The 22,298-nt window shown below is 41.8% G+C and overlaps 2 protein-coding genes across 16 annotated transcripts in view; both read right to left on the reverse strand.

The window, feature by feature from the left end:
* Positions 1 to 1,922: 1,922 nt before the first annotated feature.
* pgd (phosphogluconate dehydrogenase) lies at positions 1,923 to 8,466 on the reverse strand. The gene is made up of 13 exons (XM_075476518.1): positions 8,336 to 8,466; positions 7,830 to 7,905; positions 7,560 to 7,739; positions 7,408 to 7,473; positions 7,201 to 7,319; positions 7,022 to 7,091; positions 6,786 to 6,920; positions 6,493 to 6,682; positions 5,291 to 5,421; positions 3,836 to 3,969; positions 3,178 to 3,277; positions 2,807 to 2,929; positions 1,923 to 2,437 (listed from the first exon to the last, which is right to left on the reverse strand). The coding sequence occupies exons 1-13, from the start codon at positions 8,341 to 8,343 to the stop codon at positions 2,318 to 2,320; spliced, it is 1,452 nt and encodes a 483-aa protein (XP_075332633.1). The 5' UTR covers positions 8,344 to 8,466; the 3' UTR covers positions 1,923 to 2,317.
* A 2,615-nt stretch (positions 8,467 to 11,081) lies between these two features.
* Positions 11,082 to 22,298, reverse strand: part of kif1b (kinesin family member 1B) — a 55,693-nt gene continuing 44,476 nt past the window's right edge. For all 15 annotated transcript variants that reach the window (XM_075476521.1, XM_075476527.1, XM_075476522.1 and 12 more), the window contains 15 exons: positions 21,237 to 21,345; positions 20,909 to 20,975; positions 20,692 to 20,776; positions 20,139 to 20,244; positions 18,797 to 18,911; positions 18,564 to 18,697; positions 18,396 to 18,457; positions 18,146 to 18,291; positions 16,703 to 16,963; positions 16,531 to 16,602; positions 16,272 to 16,393; positions 16,007 to 16,159; positions 15,492 to 15,684; positions 14,356 to 14,474; positions 11,082 to 14,268 (listed from right to left, as the gene is read on the reverse strand). In XM_075476521.1, the coding sequence (XP_075332636.1) occupies positions 14,226 to 14,268; positions 14,356 to 14,474; positions 15,492 to 15,684; positions 16,007 to 16,159; positions 16,272 to 16,393; positions 16,531 to 16,602; positions 16,703 to 16,963; positions 18,146 to 18,291; positions 18,396 to 18,457; positions 18,564 to 18,697; positions 18,797 to 18,911; positions 20,139 to 20,244; positions 20,692 to 20,776; positions 20,909 to 20,975; positions 21,237 to 21,345 (1,787 nt within the window). In that variant the 3' untranslated portion in view covers positions 11,082 to 14,225. The remainder of the gene's footprint in view (positions 14,269 to 14,355; positions 14,475 to 15,491; positions 15,685 to 16,006; positions 16,160 to 16,271; positions 16,394 to 16,530; positions 16,603 to 16,702; positions 16,964 to 18,145; positions 18,292 to 18,395; positions 18,458 to 18,563; positions 18,698 to 18,796; positions 18,912 to 20,138; positions 20,245 to 20,691; positions 20,777 to 20,908; positions 20,976 to 21,236; positions 21,346 to 22,298) is intronic.

Genomic DNA, 22,298 nt, shown 5'->3' on the forward strand with positions numbered 1-22,298 from the left:
AGTCCAAATCCCAATTCCTCTCCTTCGCTGACTCGGCCTTATCCTTCTGTTCCTCAGGGTTAAGGTGCCCTATATGAGGCGATCAAACAGGCTTTAAACAGAGACAGTGGAAACCATTTGGGTGACCACACACAAATGACCACAACTTCTGTATCCCCATTTAAAAAGGGCAAGTTGTCCCTGGAAAAACCGCAGGGATGGGTGCTGGCCTTCCCTCTCAGCCCAGGCCTAGTTCCTTCTTTTGGCCCCATCTCTCTGATCTGCAGAGGTAAGTTGCACCTTTTAGTTTAGGAATCAAGGAGCAGTAGGCATCATTGTACCAGCATCTGTAACAGCCATTTAAACAAAAAACATTTTAAACACCAGTTAAATGTAAACAGCTCATAATCTTAACGTTGAAAAATGTAACAATGCACAGAGAAACGGAACAACAGTGCCTTCTTTCTATGGTCTACACGCTTTACATCAAAAGAAAACATGAGAAAATAACTCATCTTGTTGCTATAATACGATTTTAGGGATGTGTACTTTCTTTTTACAATGAAATAAATGTGCCTAAACCCCATAACAAACCTTAGAGATTCAGTCCCTGTCTAAAAATGTAGATTTCCACCACCAAAGTGGCCTTGAGTTGGTCCTCAGCTTCCTCTGCTTCCTCCTCATTATTCACTCCTTCGTGAGTTCACCAAGCCGTCAGTTTTCATTTCATCACGTTAGCTGCTGAAGGTGACATTTTCCACCCACACACTGGACCATCCATCCATCCATTTATTGATTGTTTATTATTTGGCTGAGATTTCTCCAGTTTTAGCTTCTTTTCATTGGTTCCCCGTTAAATTCAGAATATAATTTAAGATTGTTGTCCTTGCTCTTAATGACAGAGCTCCATCATGTCTTAAAGATGTCACAGTTGGATATTTTTCTAACAGAGTTCCTCTTTTTCAGCAGGTATCCCTGGCCTGGTGTCCCCTTTCCTGTCCTCTCAGCCCCCAGCTGCCCTGCGCTGAGGATGGAGGATCGGACTGAAGACAAGTTTATGTGCAATTTGTTGGTTTCCGCAGCTAGGAAATAGTTTTTGAATTAGCTCTGTGTGAATGATTGCAGTGAAAAGAAGTATATTATTTTATGTGTGGTGAGATGACATTTGGAGCTATGTAAATAAGGGAAACAGTGTAGCTGTAATTTCGCAGCAAATGCTGGCAAACGTTGCTTTCTCATCAACAGTAATCGAGCCGTAGACGTAAAACTAAATGTTTAGGTTTAGAGTTGTTGTTGAGCCTTGAACTTGTTCTGATACCCGTTTCTACTGTAATGTTGACGATATACTGTTGCATTAAATGTTCATTTTCACACAAACACATTATTTAAATAATCTCCTAAAATACTATGCAGCCCACTAATATAGAATTAGAAAAATTATTTTTAAGGCTATAGGCAGAATAATGTGAAATGCATAAATGTTATATGCTTATTGGGAGGCCTTGCACTGCAGCTTGAACTATTTTGTAGTCTTAACATTACTTTCATTTCGATTAATTTCTCTTTGCCATGTTTAAAGTGGTCACGGGTCCGCCTGCTGGAGAACAAAGGATATGACTCAGATATTTCAGTAATTGTAAGTTATTGTATCCAATGAGGTGAATAGTAAATAGTTGGATGGTGTTATATTAAAAACAGTCTGTCCGTAGCTACACATTCTACATGTGTGTATTCATCATGTCCTTCATGTTTAATGTACCACTGTACATTTATGCAGTTTATATATTTACAGCATGTATTCATACAGTGAGTAGCATCTCTTTGCCTTTTTAACCGTTTATAAATCCACCAGCCTCTGTAATTTGTTGCCTAATTTCATGCTACACAATAACATACTTTGATCTTGTTTACAGCTCCCAGAGAGTAAGGACCACACAAGCTAATTATAAAGGGATTGAAATCTTTATTTAGCCTGTTGCAGTACAGTGCGACAGTTCACCTTAATCCAGTGTTAACACCGTGAACCCTGGGCCCAACATGACAGGTAAACATTAGCCAGATATCCAGATGGAGTCCACACATTTTCCCTCCCCCTCTCGTGACTGTTGTTACATCAGAACACACAGGGAGGAGAGAACACAGGTTATCTATGATTTCTTGATAAATAAAATGACATCAAGTCTCTGAGGGGAGTAAAAAGTCGGATGAAGGTGATTGTTGGGGTGGATGGCGTGGTTAAGTAGGTGGAATGTGTAACGTCTTCTCTCGCAGGAAGAGTTCCCTCATCCTCAGCCTTTATTCACTTTTGTGGTTTTCACGGCTTTGAAGATCATCATCCTTAAGCATTGTAGGATGAGGAGGAGACATTTCCACCGTGGCCTGTCCAGTTGGTGTGGATGAAATGACCGGGGTCTGACAGCAGCTCATATGTGTGTGCTCCAAAGTAGTCTCTCTGGGCCTACAAAACAGAAACGCCATTAGCAAAACAAGAAGTTGTTTCACCGTGAAAATGCCAGTAATGATTCATTCCAGCATGGTCAAACCTGTCCTTTAAGCTGGTTGTTTTCTTAATAGATATTGCTTAAGCTTCATAGAAGATCGAATGGGATCATTACATTTATATGCAAACAAAAGAGTAAAAAAAAAAAAAAAAGTCCACAGAGAAATGAGTCAAGTTGTCACACCACCACACCTCACAGTGTCAGGACCTTAAAGCCCTGAGATCCCGACACGCCACACCTACACGTGATCTTTTTAATCCGATATACTCCAACACTTGGCCATATGCTCAGTGGTCGCTGCCCTGTAGTTTCTGCTGTTTTCTTACCTGGAGCAGGTTGGCAGGCAGCTTCTCGTGTCTGTAGCCGTCGTAGAAGGACAGAGCTGTGGTGAAACAGGGCATGGGGATGCCATGCTGGACTCCAACGCTGACTGTTCTGCGCCATGAATCCTAAAGCAAAACAGGGAACCGATTAGTAGCTTCGTGACTTTTATGTACGTTGAGCTAATTTACATTTCATTTAGTGTAAATCTGGTCAGGAATAGGATAGTAATCAGCTTGTGAAAAAACAAAGACCAAAGACTTTCTTAAAAAAAAAAAAAAAAAAAAAAAAAAAAAAAAGGAAATAAGTTGTAATTCCTTCTTTGTCAACGTAGCGATTGCAGATATGTGTTGGGCCACTTCCTTCTTCCTCATACCTGACAGTCTTGCACGGCGTTACTGAAGAAATTGTCCAGCAACAAGTTCTGCAGGTCAGAATCCCTGTCAAAAGCCTCTTTGATTTTGCCCAGGAACACACTGGTGAGAGGAAAGAACACCATTAGTAAACTCAGGAAAAAGAGAAATGACTGCACAATACTTCAAATTCCATAAATAATGTCATATTTAAATACCACAATCAAACCTACAAGTGAGCAAACTGCACTTTGAAAACCTATTTTCTACTGCAACCCATGCAGGGTGTTGTATTTGATTTAGATTTACGCAACGTTTTCTAAGATTACAGAAAGCAAACCAATGTCGCAACCATAATTTCCTCATTCTTCCCCCAAATTGATGCAGATTCTCGCTCTACAGGGCGCCAAACTTCCTTTACGCTGCTACATTTAATGTTTCTCACCGACTTAAAGAACACATCCCCTCTGAACTAGTGTTGCCCTGCAACTTAGGTCCTGACCTTCCTAAGAACCCTTGAGTGAATTACATGGAAACTTCCCACCATCTTGCTTTCTCAAGAAGCGGTCTCTCTTACCAACCAACCACATTTACACCATCACTGTAAAAACAGGATTTTGCACAAGACAACCCTGAAACCAGTCTCATAGCATGTATGAGGACCGATGAGGTTAGACGTACCTTCGAATGATACAGCCTCCTCTCCACATCAGAGCGATGGCGCCGTAGTTCAGCGACCAGTCGAACTCTTTGGCCGCCTGCCGCAGCAGCATGAAGCCCTGCGCGTAGGAAATGATCTTGGAGGCGTAGAGGGCCTGGAGGATGAAAAAGTGATCAATCGCTTATTATAAAACGCCATCATTTGAGATAGATATTGGTCACAATGTAAGGAGACATTTACATTTCACCAAAGCAAGCAAAAGTTTGGGCCCCACTGTCAAAATTTGTGAAGAGAAAAGTTAATGAGCACATTTTGAAAAGCCATAAAGGATGAAACATTCAGTCCTTCTTTTTCTAGCAAGCTTGGGGATTCATTTTTAGTTTTGTACAACTTTAAAATGGAAAAGGTTGTACACAAAGGAGCACCATGCACAGATGTGGACACCCTAAGAGATTCGAGCTCTCATAATTAAAGGGGAACTGCGGTATTTTCAACATTAAGCCTCTTTTCTGAGTCGTCTGCAATGTTTTAGAACCCCCCTCACCGCTTTTTTGATGTTTACTGCTGTCTCCGGTATTTGCCTAATTTTGATTCTTCTCAACCTGCTTCAGAACGGCAAGTCATGCGCATGTCTAGAAAGGTCCGTAAAAGCACAATAAACGTCCGTTTTCAAAATAATCAACTCACCGGAGTGGTTACTGTTGTGCAATGGTAATCCATATCAAATTTTGTTGCGAAAAGTTGCTTCTGTCGTGTTTTATTTGGCAGCTCGTTCATGCTCGAACTATTTTCTTAGCGGTGGCGGAGTAATATCAACGAACATCCAGTACAAAATGTCAAATAAAACACGACAGAAGCAACTTTTCGCCACGAAATTTGATATGGATTACCAGTGCACACCAGTAACCACTCCGGTGAGTTGATGATTTTGAAAATGGACGTTTATGGTGCTTTTACGGACCTTTTAGGACATGCATATGACTTGCCGTTCTGAAGCAGGTTGAGATGAATCAAAATTAGGCAAATACCGGAGACAGCAGTAAAATTTAAAAAAGCGGTGAGGGGGGTTCTAAAACATTGCAGACGACACATAAAAGAGGCTTAATGTTGAAAATACAGCAGTTTCCCTTTAAACTTTGTACCTTTTTTAAAAACCATCCCTTATTTGTGCAGCTGCTCACAGAAAGGAGAAATGTTGCCCAAACTTTCACATGCCACTGCATGCGCTGATGAAAAGGCTGATGCAAATGTTAGAGGTTATGGTTTTCATCACTTCTGTGTCATTTAGTTGCCAAATGTTAAAGCTTTCAACTTTGCTTAACCACATGTGATTCTGGTTTAACATTCTGTTCTGCAAAAATGATGACATTTACATCACAACGGTGATTACAACATAAAATCTAATCTTTCCGTCGCTGAATTTCGAGCTTTCAAACTGTGCGAATCGCATACACACAACACACTGCGTGTTCTACCTTTCTAATGTCTTCCAGGAAAGCAGCCTTGTCACCGCTGAATTTGACCCCCTGTGGCCCTGAGAGGCTGCGGCTGGCCTCCACTCTCTCATCCTTTAGAGAGGACAGGCATCTGGCAAAGACAGCCTCCCCTGAGACACAAAGCAGGAGGGAGGGAGGGGGAGAGAGGGAACAGATGAATAGAAATGGACAGGGTTAGCTTTCTGCACACGTCACGGTATGTGTGTGTCACACAAAAGCAGACAGCTCTTCTTTCGCGATAAAAAGAGTCTAAACAGTCGTTTAGATGACCTGACATCTCCCACAGCAAATTATTACTGAGGATATGCAAGACAACACCAACTTACAGCAACACTACACTATCATTACGACAATGTTCAAGGATCAGCATGACTCAGCACCATTTCTTACACTGTGTTGTTCAGAAGGTGTGTCACCTTGAAAATGGGAAAAAAATTATTTCCTTCCCACTGTGTCAAGAGAAGAGGAAGAAAACCTGTTCAGTCAGCATGACTTGCTAAAAGCTGCCCAGCTACATGATACAGGGAAACTGCCTAGTGCAGTGCCCTGCAGGGGGATGTTACTCCTGTTGGGTGTGAAATCCAGCCATGCATACTTCTCCACACTGGCTGGATCAGTGCTGACACAATGAAGCCTTTTGTACTGCAGCCATCTCTATCACAAGTGGATGGGCAGCTCTGACGGTAACCAAGCAGGCAACATGAAATCAGTCTAATCCCAACAATCAGTGCAGTGGTTTGGTGAGAGGCCAGTTCATGCTACAAAACACAACTGCAACAAACTTTACGTATAATTTACTTCTTTAACTTTAAAGAGGACTCTCACAGGCCAATACTATGACATCTTTGAATATCACTATTGCCTCTTGTCTGTGGCTGTTCATGAAACAGATTGTCATACAGTCACAGCAAAAGCCAAAGCCAAATCCCACTTATGTCACTTGAGATGAGCAGGCCATTGGAAAAGCCTTCAATCTTCTTACAGGCCGCCTCATATTGATCACGTCCCAGAGAGGAAGCTCACTTGGAAAGCTGGTTCACTGGCTGCCTTTTCATTTTTTTTGGGATGTTGAAATGTAAACAGTTGTGGTGCAACGCTTTTTGTCGGGTTAGCACAGTTTACCGAAAGCAGAGAAAGAAACAAGATACTTCCTCGTCTACAACCTCCTTTCTTCCTCTTACCGATCAAAGTGACAGGTGTGCCATACTCCAGGGCTGAAATGGCCGTCCACTTCCCTGTGCCTTTCTGTCCAGCACTGTCACGGATCTTGGGCAGCAGGTGTGTCCCATCAGCGTCCCTGTATTTCAGGATGTCGGCTGTGATCTCAATCAGGAAGGAGTCCAGCTCTGTCTTGTTCCATTTGTCGAAAGCCTGAGCGTTTCAGCCACAGCGAGATGAATTTCAGACAGCCGCGTTGGTTTTTCAGTTGATTTTACATCATAAAAAGGATGTCAGACAGATACAACGAGCTCACCTGTGCCATCTCATCGTGATCCATGCCCAGAACATCCTTCATCAGGTGATAGGCCTCGCAGATCAGCTGCATGTCTCCATACTCAATGCCATTGTGGACCATTTTCACAAAATGTCCTGCACCCTCGTCTCCAACCTGCCCGAGAAACATGTGTAGACTTGATAATAGACACTGCATCCTACATAATAAGTGTAGTAAGAATTACACACACACATAATAAAATAAAATGCACTCACCCAGTCACAACAAGGCTCTCCTGTTCCCACCTTGGCAGCGATGCTCTGGAAGATGTCTTTTATGTGTGGCCTTAGAGAAAGAATAGTAACCAGTGGGTGTTAGATTCAACATGTCTGATATGTATCCAACATTTTCAGAGACTGGATTTGACATGCAATGATAGTTTGTCATGACTTACCAGGCCTCTTTATGTCCACCTGGCATGAGTGACGGTCCGTATCTCGCGCCCTCCTCGCCGCCACTCACCCCGCTGCCAACGAACAGCAAGCCCTTCTCTTTCAGACTCTTACACCGCCGCTGTGTGACGCAAAGGCAGGAGAATTACGAGGATGTCCGCGGAGTTAAATAAAGTGATTCTGTCACACAGCAATTCTCAGCGACTTACTGTTGTGTCTCTGTATTCGGAGTTGCCACCATCGATGATGATATCCCCGGCGTCTAGAAGAGGAACCTGAGGGAGAACAAATACAGCACTACGTTAATAACTCTATATATAAAGCTTGGTAATGCTTGGTTTAACTGTAGTTTCGTACAAACCAGTTTATCGATGAAGTCATCCACAGCCTGTCCAGCCTTGACCAGCAGGATGATCCTCCTCGGCTTCTTCAGCTTGGACACCATGTCCTCAAGGGACTCGGCTCCAATCACCTTGGAGCCCTTAGCCTCATTCTTCAGGAAGTCATGCACCTTGGACACAGTTCGGTTGTAAGCGCAGACCTGTAAGAGACATATTTGTTAACCGAGTCAAACAACAGAGGGACAGTTTTAGCCCGAGGAAGTGAAAACCAATGTAAGTAATGGTCTTACCACAAAGCCATGGTCGTTCATGTTCATGACGATGTTCTGGCCCATGACAGCCAAACCAATAAGTGCAATGTCTGCTCTATAAAAACAAGAGTGATCACATTTACTCTGAGGACCTGATGGGAATCAAGCTATATTAGAACACAAAAGCGAATTTCACAGCTTCCTCGTAAGATGCATGAGGAAGATGGACTTTCATTTATTAAACGCAAATCAAAACATAAGCTTCCTAACCTTGAAAACACACTTCAATTCCCAGAATACTTAGCGATTATTGTGTCATTGCGTTAAGTTTTACATTAAATATCATATATGCATTTCTGCTAAACACAACAGCTAGCCAGCTACATAACAAGATAACAGCACTACTTAAACTAACCGATGAAGAAGATTACTCTCAGTAAAACAGACAAAACAACTACAATCTACAATTTAACCTCGCCTTTCAGCAAACAACTCTCCACATCTCCCTGTTTCTGAATGAAGTAAAGACTCATTAGAAAACTTACTGAGCCATCGTGCTTCGAGGATAAAGTAACAGTAAGTTAACAACTGTTCAAATGACTGCCGAGCTCACACGCCAATAATGCCTTGCCGATATCTTCCTGACTCGTTTTTCACTTCCTCCTCCAGTGGGTCTGATCCAAATTGACAGAGAAGCAGACGTACGCCTACGTACAGCATCCACCAATCAGAGGACGTCAAGAGAAGTGACGTGATGTTAATTGTGATTTCTGATTTGTTCAGAACGCTGAGCAGAGATAGCCGTTCTCCTATTGGTTACAGCGGCAGTCACTCATGTTTGCATCGGCCACGCCCACATGAAATGGCGTAATGCTGTATTCGACAAACATGAGAGCTAGGAAATTCTGACTTCGTACTAGGGAAAAAAGAAAAGACGCTATCATCAAACTTCTGATAAAACATTACACGACATACTATTAGAACATTTTAGCTATTTATTAACTGAAGTGAAAATTAGAACTACTGACCACAAACAACGAACCATTATCGTGAAATAAATTCCGAGGTACATTGAAATCAGCATGCGTGACTGCAGTTACTCCTCTGCTTCGTACTTCTAATAGAGCCAATAAACCTGGATCTGAATTATAGTTAGATAACACATATTTGATATTGAACTTAGTTGAAAGATACTTAATGATGAAATAAAGATAAAGTGTTTCATTGCTCAAGATAAAACCATCACGGAGAAGAAGAAGCAGTCGTCTCTGGTGGATGCTGAGCTGGTAGCACCTCAAAGAAAGAGTGATTTTATTCTAATTTAATCCAATACAATAAAAAAAAAAAAGTTGTCAAATTAATCTGATATGGAAGAACACGCTGAAATTGCACGCATACACAAAAACAAACACAATTTTCCAAATTTTTCTTTCCTCCAACAATTTATCAGGATCACAGTCAAACAATCAGATGAGGTAGAATTAACTAAATGTCTGGACTCTGTGGAAAATTGTAAAATAAAAACAGATTACAGTGTTTTTTGTTTGCCAATAACATGTCTCTAAAAAGTTAACACCAGGGAAACAAAAGACAGGAAAGACACCTGTTAGAGCATCTAACAGAGAGTATATATTGGGAGGCACTGACCATTCCACGAAAGACTGTGTGAGCAAAGAGTTTAAGAATGACAACTTTGACGAACGAGACAAAAATATTATCATATAATACATTTAATAGACTTTGGGGAGAAATCTCTGCACAGCTAGTAAATGTGAAAAGTAATGACTGTAAAAATACTGCAATTGAGGCCCTGAACTGTTGGTAATTTAAATTGCATATCAACTAAGAACGGGAGAAACCTTTTGCTCTCAGTTCCTAAACTCTCTTCCAACAGCACAGCATGAGCTGTTTTTCTTTTTCTTTTTTTTTTGTATTACTGTACACAACAGTTTCAGTGCAATCTGTTGGTTTCCTTAGCTAGGAAATTGTTTTTGAATTGGCTCTATATGAACGAATTGGATTATTTTATGAATAATTATGATTAAAATTAATTGAATTCCAATTGGCTTGAATTGGACTTTATTATCTAAGTACCTTGAGATGACATTTGTTGAATTTGGCGCTATATAAATAAAAATGAATTGAATTGAACAATCAGCCATAACATTGTGATTGTCCGCGTTATATTGATCAGTCCTCCGCATGAAGCCAAACTAACCCCCAAACAGTCAGGACGCGGACAAAAAACATGTGAGGGTGTCCTTGAGTGTCTTACTAACACATCCTTTAGGTCCTGTGGGTTGTGGGGCAGGATCTTTGTAGATTGAGCTTGCTTCCCACAGATCCCATCAGATTGTTATCTGGGGAGTTTGTAGGTTGAGGGAACACCTCAGACTCTTTGAGCTCCTCCTGAGGTCTTTTTGCAGGACCGCTGCTGCACTATTTTGTAACTGAATATCATTCAAAGTATGCCTTTAGTAAAAAATAGTTGTTTTTTTTCTATGACAACTTACACAAAAGAACATCAGCTGACATGATGTGGCTAGGTGGTCATCTGATATCAAGATCATGTGTTGAATTCATGAGGTTCCTTTAGCTCAGAGTCCATACGATTTTCTACAACACAACTTTAGGTTAACATGCTAAAAAATGTCAGAAAATACTGAAAAAAAATTAATCCAATAGCCTTTTTAAGCACTAGTCTTCGTCTTTAAGCTCTCCCTTTTCTATCCATACAGCTTTTATTCAATAAACCGCACATTTCTTCTCCGAGCTGCTTGGAATCTGTGGCAGATCACATGAAAAGGACTCTGCACTAAAGAGCTTTAATGTCATAACAGCTTATCGCGCATGAAAAAAAATCCCTCGGGGTGAAAAATTAGTTAAAGAAAGGGTTTATTTTTTGTTCTACAAGTCACTGATACACTTTAATTAGTCATAAGTGTCTGATGTGTACACTAAAAGTTTAGCAGTAGAAAATAAGCCATCAAAAACTAAGCAAATTAAAGCAATAGAGGCATATTTGTCTTTGACAAATTAAGAAATAAGTGAGAAGGCATCATCTAAGTAAAGATACTTGTGGTAAATGATAATATATATATATAAATATAATTTTTTTCATATAGGTTTTAAGTTAGTTTCACTAGAATTCTAGCATTTTTTCAAGAGCATGTTTTCCTTATTTTCTTTTCCTAAATAGGATTCGATGACAGGAAGCCGTCATCGGATAAAAAGAGGACCGCAGTGAAGCTGAGCACAGAGGAGAGGACAAACGAGCGTCACTTCATCTGCTAATGCACATTTTGCACTTTTATTGTTGCCTCATTCACTAAACAGTTCAATGGTGCAAGTTTACCATACACAGAATTAGGATATCTGCATGACACATCTATGCTATACAGCGAATGGATTATTACAAATACAGTAAACATATTTACATTTTAGTTCAAGCTCCATACAACACAGATATTTACAAAATAAGTATGAAAATGAAACCAGTCTGACAAATAATGTACAGTGTTAATGTCACGGTTTGTCCTTTATTCTTTTTATGAAGGAATCTGAAAGGGAACGTAGGCGACTGATTTTAATTGTCAGAGGGGAAGATGGAAAATGGAAAATATCGTGAATCTTTGTTTTTGTAAAGGCATCAACGGAAAAAAAAAGCGATGAGGTGAAGAAGGACACGGTCACAATAAACAATAGTGTCCTGTCACTTTAGATTTCACTAGCTACTTTGAGTTAAATTCCCTGATATTAGAAAAAAAAAAATAAAACTAGATTAAAAACCAGCTTGGTTAGATTAAAGACAGCCGGTCAGCTTGAGCTGTGGGTAAATACTCTTAAAAACAAAAGCAGACTTTTAAGTCACTCAAACCACTTTCTGATAAAAGAGGAAGCACTAATGTAACTCATCTCGTCCTGAGAAGAGAGACATTTTGGGTCTCTTTTCCCTGTTTTTGCAATGATGGAAAAAAAACCCACACATCTTAAGTCGTACATTCAACTCTCTCCCAGTTCACACCAGAGGAGGCTGCCACACCTTCATTTGGTTCATTATGAGCAGAACAACTAAACCGCACAGACTTCATTTGATCAGTTAGTTGAACCTTTTATTAATATGTGCAAAGAGCTGCAAACTAATATATACATTGCAAACAATAAATACACAATCCAAAATAATACACCTCTGAAAATTAGCCACTGAGGTGAAAACGTTTGCTCTGAGAAGTGCTCGTTATAAATATGTATCTCTTCTTGTTCAGGTCCATTTGAGGTACGCCGCACTTTGAGCCTAAATAAGTGCACAGATTCTTTGTTAATAACGTCTTTCTGCGATTTCCTTAACAGACGACATTTACACAGAAATCAAAGATCTTGCAGGTCTTTGTCACTCTGTCCAGCAGGCTGGCTGACCTGAGGGCAGTGACGCTCTGCGTATCTCATGTTGCATCCGGCGCAAATGTTTTCTGTCCGTGCATCAGCAATAATCACACAAATACTTGCAGTAAGCGCCTCTGTTTCTACCCCAATTGTTCCTTTCAGGTGACACAGCGGGCACACTGCTGGTTGGTAGGCCAGAGTTTAATGACACCCATCTGTGCTCGTAACACAGCTCCAACACGTAGAAACGGATGCGCCACAAATTGAATTTACTGGCAGCCAAATGGAGCAGCTGCAGCACGACGTGCAGAGCAAATATTTTCAAGAACAACATCAGAAATAAAACCTTTGAATATGTCATCCCTTTAATATCTCTTTTCAGTAAACCTTTTGACAAACATCTGTCATCCAGTGTAGCCTCGATATGTGCTCTCATCATTGTTCCCGATGCTCAGACATATTCCTACGTGATCTGTCTTCGTCTTGCTATAGATATGAGTTAATGTGCAAAATAAGGTGAAACACCAATAGATGCTGGTTACAAACCAAGAAATAAATGCCCTTTTACAATTAGTAAAAAAAAAAAAAAAAAAATCACTGTGGAATGATCAAAAGAATAATTGTAAAAGAAAACCAAACAGTTTTAAGAATAAAAGACGATGCGAGTTAAAAGGAATGAAGAGGTTTCAGTTCAGGAACAGGAATAGATATTGAAGAAGTGGTGACGCGTGGAGCTGCTGAACTGTAAGCACTTAGCTTTAGAGGTTTTATCCGACGCTGGTGAGGCAGCGAGTGGATCACAGTGGAAAACACTGCAACTTCATCCTCTTCCACCCTTCTCACCACGGATAAATAACACATTTCTGAGGCTCAGCATGTTAGTGTAAGCTAGAGGAGCTAAGAGGAATGTCTTAAATGTGAGTTACAATCTCAATGATCCCAGAACAAACCGTATTTATAAATGGAACTCTCTCTTCCTCCCCATCTCCTCGAAACCCTGTTTTTTCTAGAGATGAAATAGCAAAAAGGACAAATATCTACTCCTGCTGGAACAACCCATCCTTGCATTTCCACTGCAGAGGTACAAAAATCATAAATTTTTGCTTGTTTTGATCCAGTTAGCATGTATTTTTTGATGTTGACACAAATGCACTGACTGACACTGGCACTATTGAGGATTGGAGTTGGTGTATGTACAGAGAATGAGGAGTGGGATCTAAACATTGCGCGGATGACAGCGGCGATCCGGTGCTGCCATCGTGTCTCCCTTAGCTCGACATGATTTTGCTTGAATTTTCTTTAATCCTAACATTTTGAGACAGTCCAGGGGAGCTGCTCTGAGACGAAACAGCGGCCTGATGCAAATCCCCTTACGATTAAAAAATAAAACTATCAATTTATTAGCAGCACAAGTTCATGTAGCAGAGCATTAAATAGCACTCATTTAGGGATAGTTGGAGATTTTCCTTCGTGATTTAACCATAGGTTATCTGATTTGCTTAATTTTTTTTTTTTGTCAGGGAGCAAACCTGGTCCTTCTCCTGAGAAATGCTGCAGTTATCATGCGAGCTCATTATCGAAAACGGGAAAAGCAAAAAAAAAAAAAAAAAGGGAATAAAACTCGTTTAGGGAGACAAATAACACTGATAAAGACATTTTTTTCTTTTACAGATGATTGGCAAACTGAAAATGAGTTTTTGAAGAGCCGTGCACACACAAGTTGACTACTACAACATGCTACTAGTTAGGGAGTTCAGGAATGACAACAAAGCGGAACAAAATTAGACCCAAACATTGTCATAAAAATAGAAACACAAAAAGCTAAGGGGGAGGAGGAGGAAAGCCAAGTTGGCAGGGGGGGTCGGTGGAGGGAACGGGGAGGCAAGTTTTTCTGGAACTGAAACTTTTAGTCGCATGAAAGGAGACTTAAGCCACAAGTCTACTAACAAGAGAAAACCCGAGAATCACAATGATTAATAAGTGTTAACACTTGGTATGTTCAAAGGCTGTTCAGAAAGAGTGGGAGTCGTGGGTTTCTGTGTGCCGCTCCACTCAGTTCTTTGTCAAGCCACTGCGCCTCCTCGCCAGCTTAGATCTGTGGGGACAACAAGTCGCGGTGAGGTGAAAATGCACTTTCTGAGGTGCTGCGTGTAAAGTGCAAAGTGGAGTAGTGTGTTTGTACCTTATCGTTCCTGCTAACAGAGGATTAAAAGCATAAAGCCAGTCGTTCATGTCCTTCTCGTTGTTGGCCTGCAGGAGGATTCCTCTATATTTTGTGCACACAGCAAACGTGTTGGGAGTCTGAAAAGAATAAAAATGATTTGAAAGGCTGTGCATCTGTGGGTTTTTTTATGTAATATTCAGCTTTTTGAGTGTGTAACGGCTCTGCAGAGATACAAAATCCAAGTTGACTCTAAGGCATTGCTCCTAAACTGCAAGAAATGTCTTTTTGTGGTCCAGGTTTTCAGTAGCTCTCCTGCTCTCTGCCATTTCTGACCATTCAGAAAGGTGTTTTGAAATGCATGCCCCTAAGTGCACGTGAACTATTCCTGTAAACTCCCAAAATTAAATGATCAACTTGTAAATCAGCACAATATGGGTTCCCTAAACTGCTGAATCGGTGTAGCCTGGCTGACCTGTCCACATCTCGATGAGAAGGTGGTCTGGGAACTAGGTGTGCATTTTCTCGTATTTGAGGCGTGGTTTACGAATGCCTAGAGCCGTTTATTGGGCGCTACGAATGTCTATCAAATGGCATCTGGTTCTTCCCATGCTGCTTTGCGCGCGATTCATAGCCAATTGTATCACTTATACCAGATGACGTATGTAGAGCGACAGAAATTCGACGAGGAAGAAGAAGACGCTTTACTGTGTATGAGAAGAAGATGGCGTTTAACGATTATTTTTAAAAGTAAACTTGCGTTCTAAGCTACTTAAAACACTTTCTAAGGCTGCATCGAACGATAACGTTGTGTCCGCTGCCATGTTGGATTAATACTCTACAAGCTTCGGTGTCGCGCATAGACGTCGTCATCGTCTTGCTGCCCCCCCCCCCCCCCCCCCCCCCCCCGGTTCTGTGATTGGTTCCCTAACTCAGGCAAAAATAAGGGTGGTGGTTTCCAGGCTGCCTTTGCAGTGTGAATGAAATCGCGCACAAAGCAGCATGGGAATTCCCAGGCTAGAATCGGTGGCCAATTTTCATTAAAGTTGTTGCTGATGTTTTGTTGACACTTGCAAAACAATCCCCGTGCATGTATTATAAATGACCCGTGTGCCATGTGGAGGTGCTGATACCCCTGATAACACCTGAGGACCTACCTTCAGCATGGCCTGCTGGTCTTCACTGTATTCCACCTGTGATGTGGACAGGTTGAGGACGCCTCGCTCCACAGGGTCCTTGTCGCTGTTGTAGATGAACACGTAGGGCCGGCGAACAACCACAAAGTGCTTCACCCACGAGTTAGAGCGTGGCTCCATGAAGCTTAAGAAACCTTTCTTGGACACAACGGACCTGGAAAAAAAGAAAAAATTAAAAAAAAATGTTTAAAAAAAAAAAAAAAAAAAAGCAATCCCTTACATGTTCATGCTTTTTTTTTTTTTTAAGGAAAAACTTGTTTTCATGAGGTCAGATCAATATGAGTCCAACTAAAATCATCCAAGCTCAGCCTATTCACATTCTTTCCGCTTGAGTTAGAAAACAGGATTATCCACTTGTGTCTGGACTCTGAGATACATCTCACATTGACAAAGCTTTTATGATGCTTCTGCACAGTGAATCAAAAGGAAAAACAAAAGCAAAATTACAGCAAAAGAGCTAGCTTAGTATTACTCACCCCGGCCTCATTTCTTCAATATCAGGCACCAAGTTGAGGAACTCGTTCTTTCCAGCCCTTGCAAGGTAGGACGTCTCCAGAGTGGGAACCATTGGGAAGTTCTCATAGTCTGAGCAGGAGGGGCTGGAGGCACGAGAGCAGTTCTCTGGGGTCCTTGGAGATTAAATACCAAGTTAGTATCAAAAAAGCCAATAAGCTCAAACTACATGCATTCGATGTGTTGAAGAGCATCTAAGATCAGTAGAGGTTTAGGAAACAGTTTTACTTCTGGTCTAAGGAGCCACAGCGGGAGTCAGACAGAGAGGGGCAGGTGGAGGAGGGGGTGAGGGTGGCACTGCTGAAGCTGGTCACTGATGGGTCGCGTCCAATGGGTGAGATGTCAGACAGCTGCAGAGAAAAAGAAGAAGCAGAAGTTAAATACGCAGACGTCCTATTGAGACATAATGCTGCACTCACTTTTTAGTTCAAACAAATAAGATGTGAACACTTTATACGTTTCAGATTGCTTGTGTTTTTTTTCTCACCTTGCAGTCGCTGATGCTATTGACCACTTGGTTGTATTCACTGTTGAAGGTGTGCGTCAGGAGGCGCAGGCACTACAAGGCAACAAGACCGATCAGTTGAAGTTCATGGCAGAAAAGAGGAAGCAGCTGTTATCAGCTCTGCTGAATATAGAAAATCCTCATTGGCTCTCACCTTAGTAGCCAGCTCCTTCTCACGGTCCACCAAACTTTCGATGTCCGCAGAGTCGTAGCCGCTGCTCTCGCTGGGCGTGATGGCACTTTCAAAGGTGGTGCTGGAGATCTGCGAGGAGATGGAGGTGGAGGTGGACAGAGTGCCTGAGCTCATGCTTGAGGACAGAGACTCGCTCAGGGACTTGGTTGTAGGAGCTGTTCCAACTGGAGCTGCCTCTCCCAGCTTCTCCCTCAGAAGGAGGAAGTGACGGGTCTTCTCCACCTAGAGGAATAACAGAATAAGGGTTAGGTACAAGTTAAGGCTCTTTTATAAATGAAGAATCTTCCTTGCACACCAGAGTAAACTATGGAGTTCTGCAGGGTTCTGTGCTTGGACCTATTCTTTTCACTTTATACATGCTTCCATTAAGATCTGATTAGACAGCATGGCCTAAATGTCCATTGCTATGCTGATGATACTCAGCTATACCCATCTATGAAACCAGATGAAACCAGTCAGTTGGTGAGCATATTTCTTCAGTTTTAGCTTCTCTTCATTGGCTCCCTGTTGAATTCAGAATAGAATTTAAAATTCTTCTCCTCACATATAAAGCTCCTAATGGCCAAGCTCCACCATACCTTAAAGATGTCATTGCGCAATGTTTTCCCAACAGAGCACTTTGCTCTCAGACTAATGGTTTACTTGTGGTTCCCAGAGTTTCTAAAAGTAGAATGGTAGGCAGAGCCTTTAGTTATCAGGTCCCTCTTGAGGAACCAGTTACCAGTGTACGTCTGGGAAGCAGGCTGCCTAATCTACCTTTAAGATTAGGCTTAAAACTTGCCTTGTAGTTAGGGGTGGCTCAGGTGATCCTGAAACAGCCCATAGTTATGCTGCTGTAGGCCTAGATTTCCGAAGGTACTCCGATTATGCACTTTTCCTCACTCCATTCTCTTTTTTCTCAATGTACATATAACATTATTGTTGTCATTAACTTGTTGTTTCTCTTTCTCAGCAGGTGTCCCTGGTCTAGTGTTATAGTGTTTGTTGTCCCTTCTTTTATGTCCTCTCAAACCCCAGCTGGCAGATGGCCGCCCTTCCTGAGTTGGGTTCTGCCAGAGAAGTTTCGGTGCAATCTGTTGGTTTCCTTAGCTAAGCTACCTTTTTTCTTTTTCTGTTTTTAATTGGCTGTGTATGTATGAATTTGACAAATTTGGAATTTGATGAATTGGATTATGATTTTATTTCAATGAATTAGATTCTAATTGGCACAAATTGGATTGTGTCTTTGAAGTGCCTTGAGATGACATCTGTTGTACTTTGGCGCTATATTAATAAAACTCAATTGAAATTGAACTTTTCTCAGGGGAGAAAGAGAGCCAGAGCACAGGAAAGTTTGAAAAGCCTGAGAGGCACTTTATTTAACTTGAGCTTGTGGGTGTGAAACATAATTTTTGGAGGTCCCACCTCATGCAGCTGCTCCATTTTCTCCAGCTCCCATTGGTGCTCCAGGATGAGGCTGTCTCCTCTGGGCCTCCAGCCGGCCAGGTTCTCCTCTCCACGCACATAAGCCACCGATGTGTCCAGGACCTTCCTCCTCCTGCGTTGCATCCCTGCTCAGGATAAAAATCCCTTCATTAGGATGAAATTCTCAGACTAAGTACCATAAACCAGTCAAGTGTCTTCAAATATTTCTGAAGTTTTTTGGTCTGTTCACCTGGGCTTCCAGTGTCGGACATCTTGCACAAGCTCAGCTCGTAGATGCCAGTGACTCGGTTGCTGTAATGAAGCAAAAGAGACTCTGATCAATGACAGTTTAACGTGGCAGAAATGCCGTTTACTTGTGTGATAGAAACAGTCAGAGTGTGACAGCTGGGAGCCTTACCAGTCTGGAGTTTTGGAGTACCCACTGCCAAAGAGGTTTCTGAGAGAACGGGGAGGGGAGATCTTAGCGTCTCGGGAGTAGAAGACCATGCAGATGTCTTTGGTAATGATGGCAGGCTGGATGCAATGGTCCAGCTGTGAAGAGAAGACACAGGAAGTGAGCTGACATACAGAGTGGTAAACTTTAGAACCCAATGCAAACAGATACGATAAAATGAGTCAGAGCAGACGGACCTCCAGATATGCAGACAGGGTCATGAAGATCTTCTCTCCATAAGGAGTGACTCGGTTTAGCAGGAGGGAGTTGTGCAGAGAGCTGTCCCACACTGCCTCAAAGCGATAAAAAGTTCTGAGGGGGGCGAAAGAAAGATATAAAAAAAAAAAAAAAAAAAAAAAAAAAAAAAAATCAAAGAAAGATACAGAGAACGTAACCCTTACAGTTTTATCTTTAATGAACACGAACTTAGACATTTGGTTATTCTGTTAATGATGTTGTGAACACAGCTCTGACAGATTAGCACTGAAGTGGCCTTATATTTCATCACCGTCATGATGAAATATAAGGAAACAAACGGTGGTAAGATCTGGACACAAAGACATCAGAAGCCAGAGTGTCCACTGTCAAAAACTAAGATAAGAGGAACATAAAGTTTATATGTTCAGTGTGCTGCTTTACAAATAATGTGCCTTATCATTTCAAAGGAAATGTTTGTGAGGGTCTCATCGAGTTGGCACTGTTCCTGATTCTGGCAGCAGGGGGAGCTGGTACACACAGACAGAGCCAGAGCTGCCTTGCTACACAGGCCATGGCTATAATTGAGTTAAATTTCATACAGTGGAAAACAAGTGAGAGAAACGCATTCACTCTGAAACCTCAGAATATCGACACACTTTGAACTGCAGTCACAAAATCACAAACTTATACAATAAATACAAAAAAAGGGGGCTGCATTTGCCATCAAGACTGCCTTTACGTCCATTAACATTTGGAAACTGGATTCACAGAAGCTAAATATCAATGGAAACAAAAGACAGCTCTTAAGCAACATGCAAGGAAATAAAAAAAAAAACAACACAAAATATGGAGCACTTATTTTCTACAAATCTATAGGACTATAAAGAAACATAAAGACCCTTCAGGGAAGGAGCCTTATGTTCTCTGTTCACTGGTACCTATCAATATCCTTATCAATAGAAAGTCTGAGCACAATCATGAGTCCAACCGCAGCAGAAGGGAAGAGTGCAAAGAAAAAAAAAAAAAAAAAAAAAAAAAAGAGGCGAGTCAGGCAACAAGGACAATGGAACAAATTAACAGCAGTGAAAATGGTCATGCAGTGATCCTGATTTGCCTTCAGCATAAAAAAGGCAAGAACACAAGTAACATATTCCCTAAAACAGTGGCTAAAAGGTAAAAATAAAAATAAAAATGTTTGGGCTAATGATTAACAGGAATTCCAGCAGAACACATTCTAACATGCTCAAATGAATGCATTTACACCTCTGCATGTTGTGTCTAAAGTGTGTTTGTTATCAATTAATCAGAGCCAGACAAATTCTCAGAGAGGATTTATCCTACCTGTGGGTGTTGTGGGAGGACTTGATGTTTTTAGCAGATATAATGTTAAGGGACAGGACAGCATCGGCTGCACTGTCGTCCACTTCGGCCTTATTCCTGATACGACCTGAGGAGACACAGAACAGCACAACACATCAATACAATTAGAAGAACTTATTTTGGTGGAATGTGAATGCCAAAATAAGGACTCCAGTCAGCAGAGATTAACTGCAAGTTTGTCCGTTTGCAGCCCTATCAGTGTCCGTCACCCGGACATGTATCCTCACTAAGTGTCAGAAACTGAAATGTCTAAAAATGGGAAATGTAATTATTCTAGAATGTCAGGCAGCCTGAAGCTAAACAGCAGCATCTCTCCAGACTGAGAAGACTGTGCGCTATACTTTCAGTGTAAAACTCCTTTAAAAAGGTGTCGTATCACATAGTGATAGTGATAGTCAGTGTGTCCCCTGACTTTCTTGATTACACGACAACACACTTTCCACCTCTTCTACACCTCTACAAGCAGCATTGTTTGCTGCAGTGCTAGAGAAATCCCTGAGGGAAGATTGCTCACCCACAACCAGCTCGCGAACGTCCTTCCAGTGGAGCTCGCTACCCTTCTCATGGATGAGAGTCACCGTGATCCTCCGCTGGATCCCCTGCAGCAAACACAACAGGAGATTAGGATCAAGGTAATGCTTAAAAGTAATAACTAATTCATTTACCGTCTAAAAAAATTTAAAATTAGTTGGGTGAGTATGAGCAGTAAGAACGGTGTAACCCTCCAGCACCTGGTGCAGCAGGTATGTGCCATGGCAGGGAAGTCCTCCACTGTGATCCACTATAGCTGGGATGTACCTGTGGATGGAGAGACGTCAGACTCAGTCTGGATTTTAAAATGCATGATGCTGCACAAGGGCACCGTGAGTTAATAAGAACCCCGCTGCTGCAGATGTGGGAACTGAAACTTTTCTGGGTCAAAGTCAAATCTTTGACATCTTTTCGCTAAGTTTACACTTAACTTAAAGCTTTAATGTTGCAAGGTGAAGATCAAAAAGTGTCCAATGATGTCTGATTTGCTTGCGTTTCTTAATAAAAGATGCAGAGGTAGACACTTACTCTCCAGTGGGCTCCAGCTCACTGATCTCGAACCAGACCAGCAGGTCGTACTTGCTGACACACTGACCCAGGTTGGACTTGGTGATGGTGTTCAGCTTCGTGGCAGGAACTATTGCATTAACACACACAGGCTCAATATCATCAATTTGGACTTTTCTTGAATTCCAGAGGGCACTAATGAAAATAAGGGGCAAATATATCGACTGCACAATTAGGATAACTAAACAGAGGACGGACATGTGGAGTGAACATACTGCTGACTCTGGATACAATGAACCCACACACGGACGGTTTACTCAGAAAACAGATGCTAGAAGTAGCTAGAAGTAAATTCATCAGGAAAAAAGTGGAATGGGAAGCTGTGAGGGGCTAAACCGCAGATTACACCATCATTGACAGCACCCTGCTGCCTGAGACATCATCAGGATTATGTTGGTGTTAAACGGGCTCATCTCTAACACACGCTAGAATAAATTCACATGAAAATGATAGAATTGGAATGCAGATAAACCTACGAGGATTTAGGCCTCTGGAGTCTGATCGAAGCTATGTCAGTAACTATGATGAATACATATTTAACTATTTAGCTTGAAATTCTATAAATATATAAATGCGCCATCCACCAGAAGGTTTCAGCTCAGGTCAGTTTCTAAGCAACAGGGGGGGGGGTTGCCTGAGTTGACAGGACCTAAACGTACTGGTAGTGAGCTGCAGCACACAACACCGGACAGCTCTACCTTGCGACTGCCGGCAGTCACATAGCACCATAAGAGCAAAGCGCTAGTCTAGTCACCACAACACAGGTGCATCTAATGCCAGCCTTATCAGCTACTACAGCGTCCACTGTACCAACCATGGTGCCTGGGTACAATTAGCACGGGGTCATTGGTCACTTGGAGGAAGGGGAAATTCGAGAGCTGGTCAGCCTCATCCTCCAAAGTGGCCACGGCGGAAGAGGCGAGGGCGTTGGCGTGCTCAGACAGCGTGTCCAGCACTTTGCCGTTTACATAGCCGCTCACAAGGTAGCGCACCAGCTCGATCTTACGGGCATGGTCTGTGTGT

This window comes from Odontesthes bonariensis, chromosome 10 (genome assembly GCF_027942865.1).
Source record: "Odontesthes bonariensis isolate fOdoBon6 chromosome 10, fOdoBon6.hap1, whole genome shotgun sequence".
NCBI lineage: Eukaryota > Metazoa > Chordata > Actinopteri > Atheriniformes > Atherinopsidae > Odontesthes > Odontesthes bonariensis.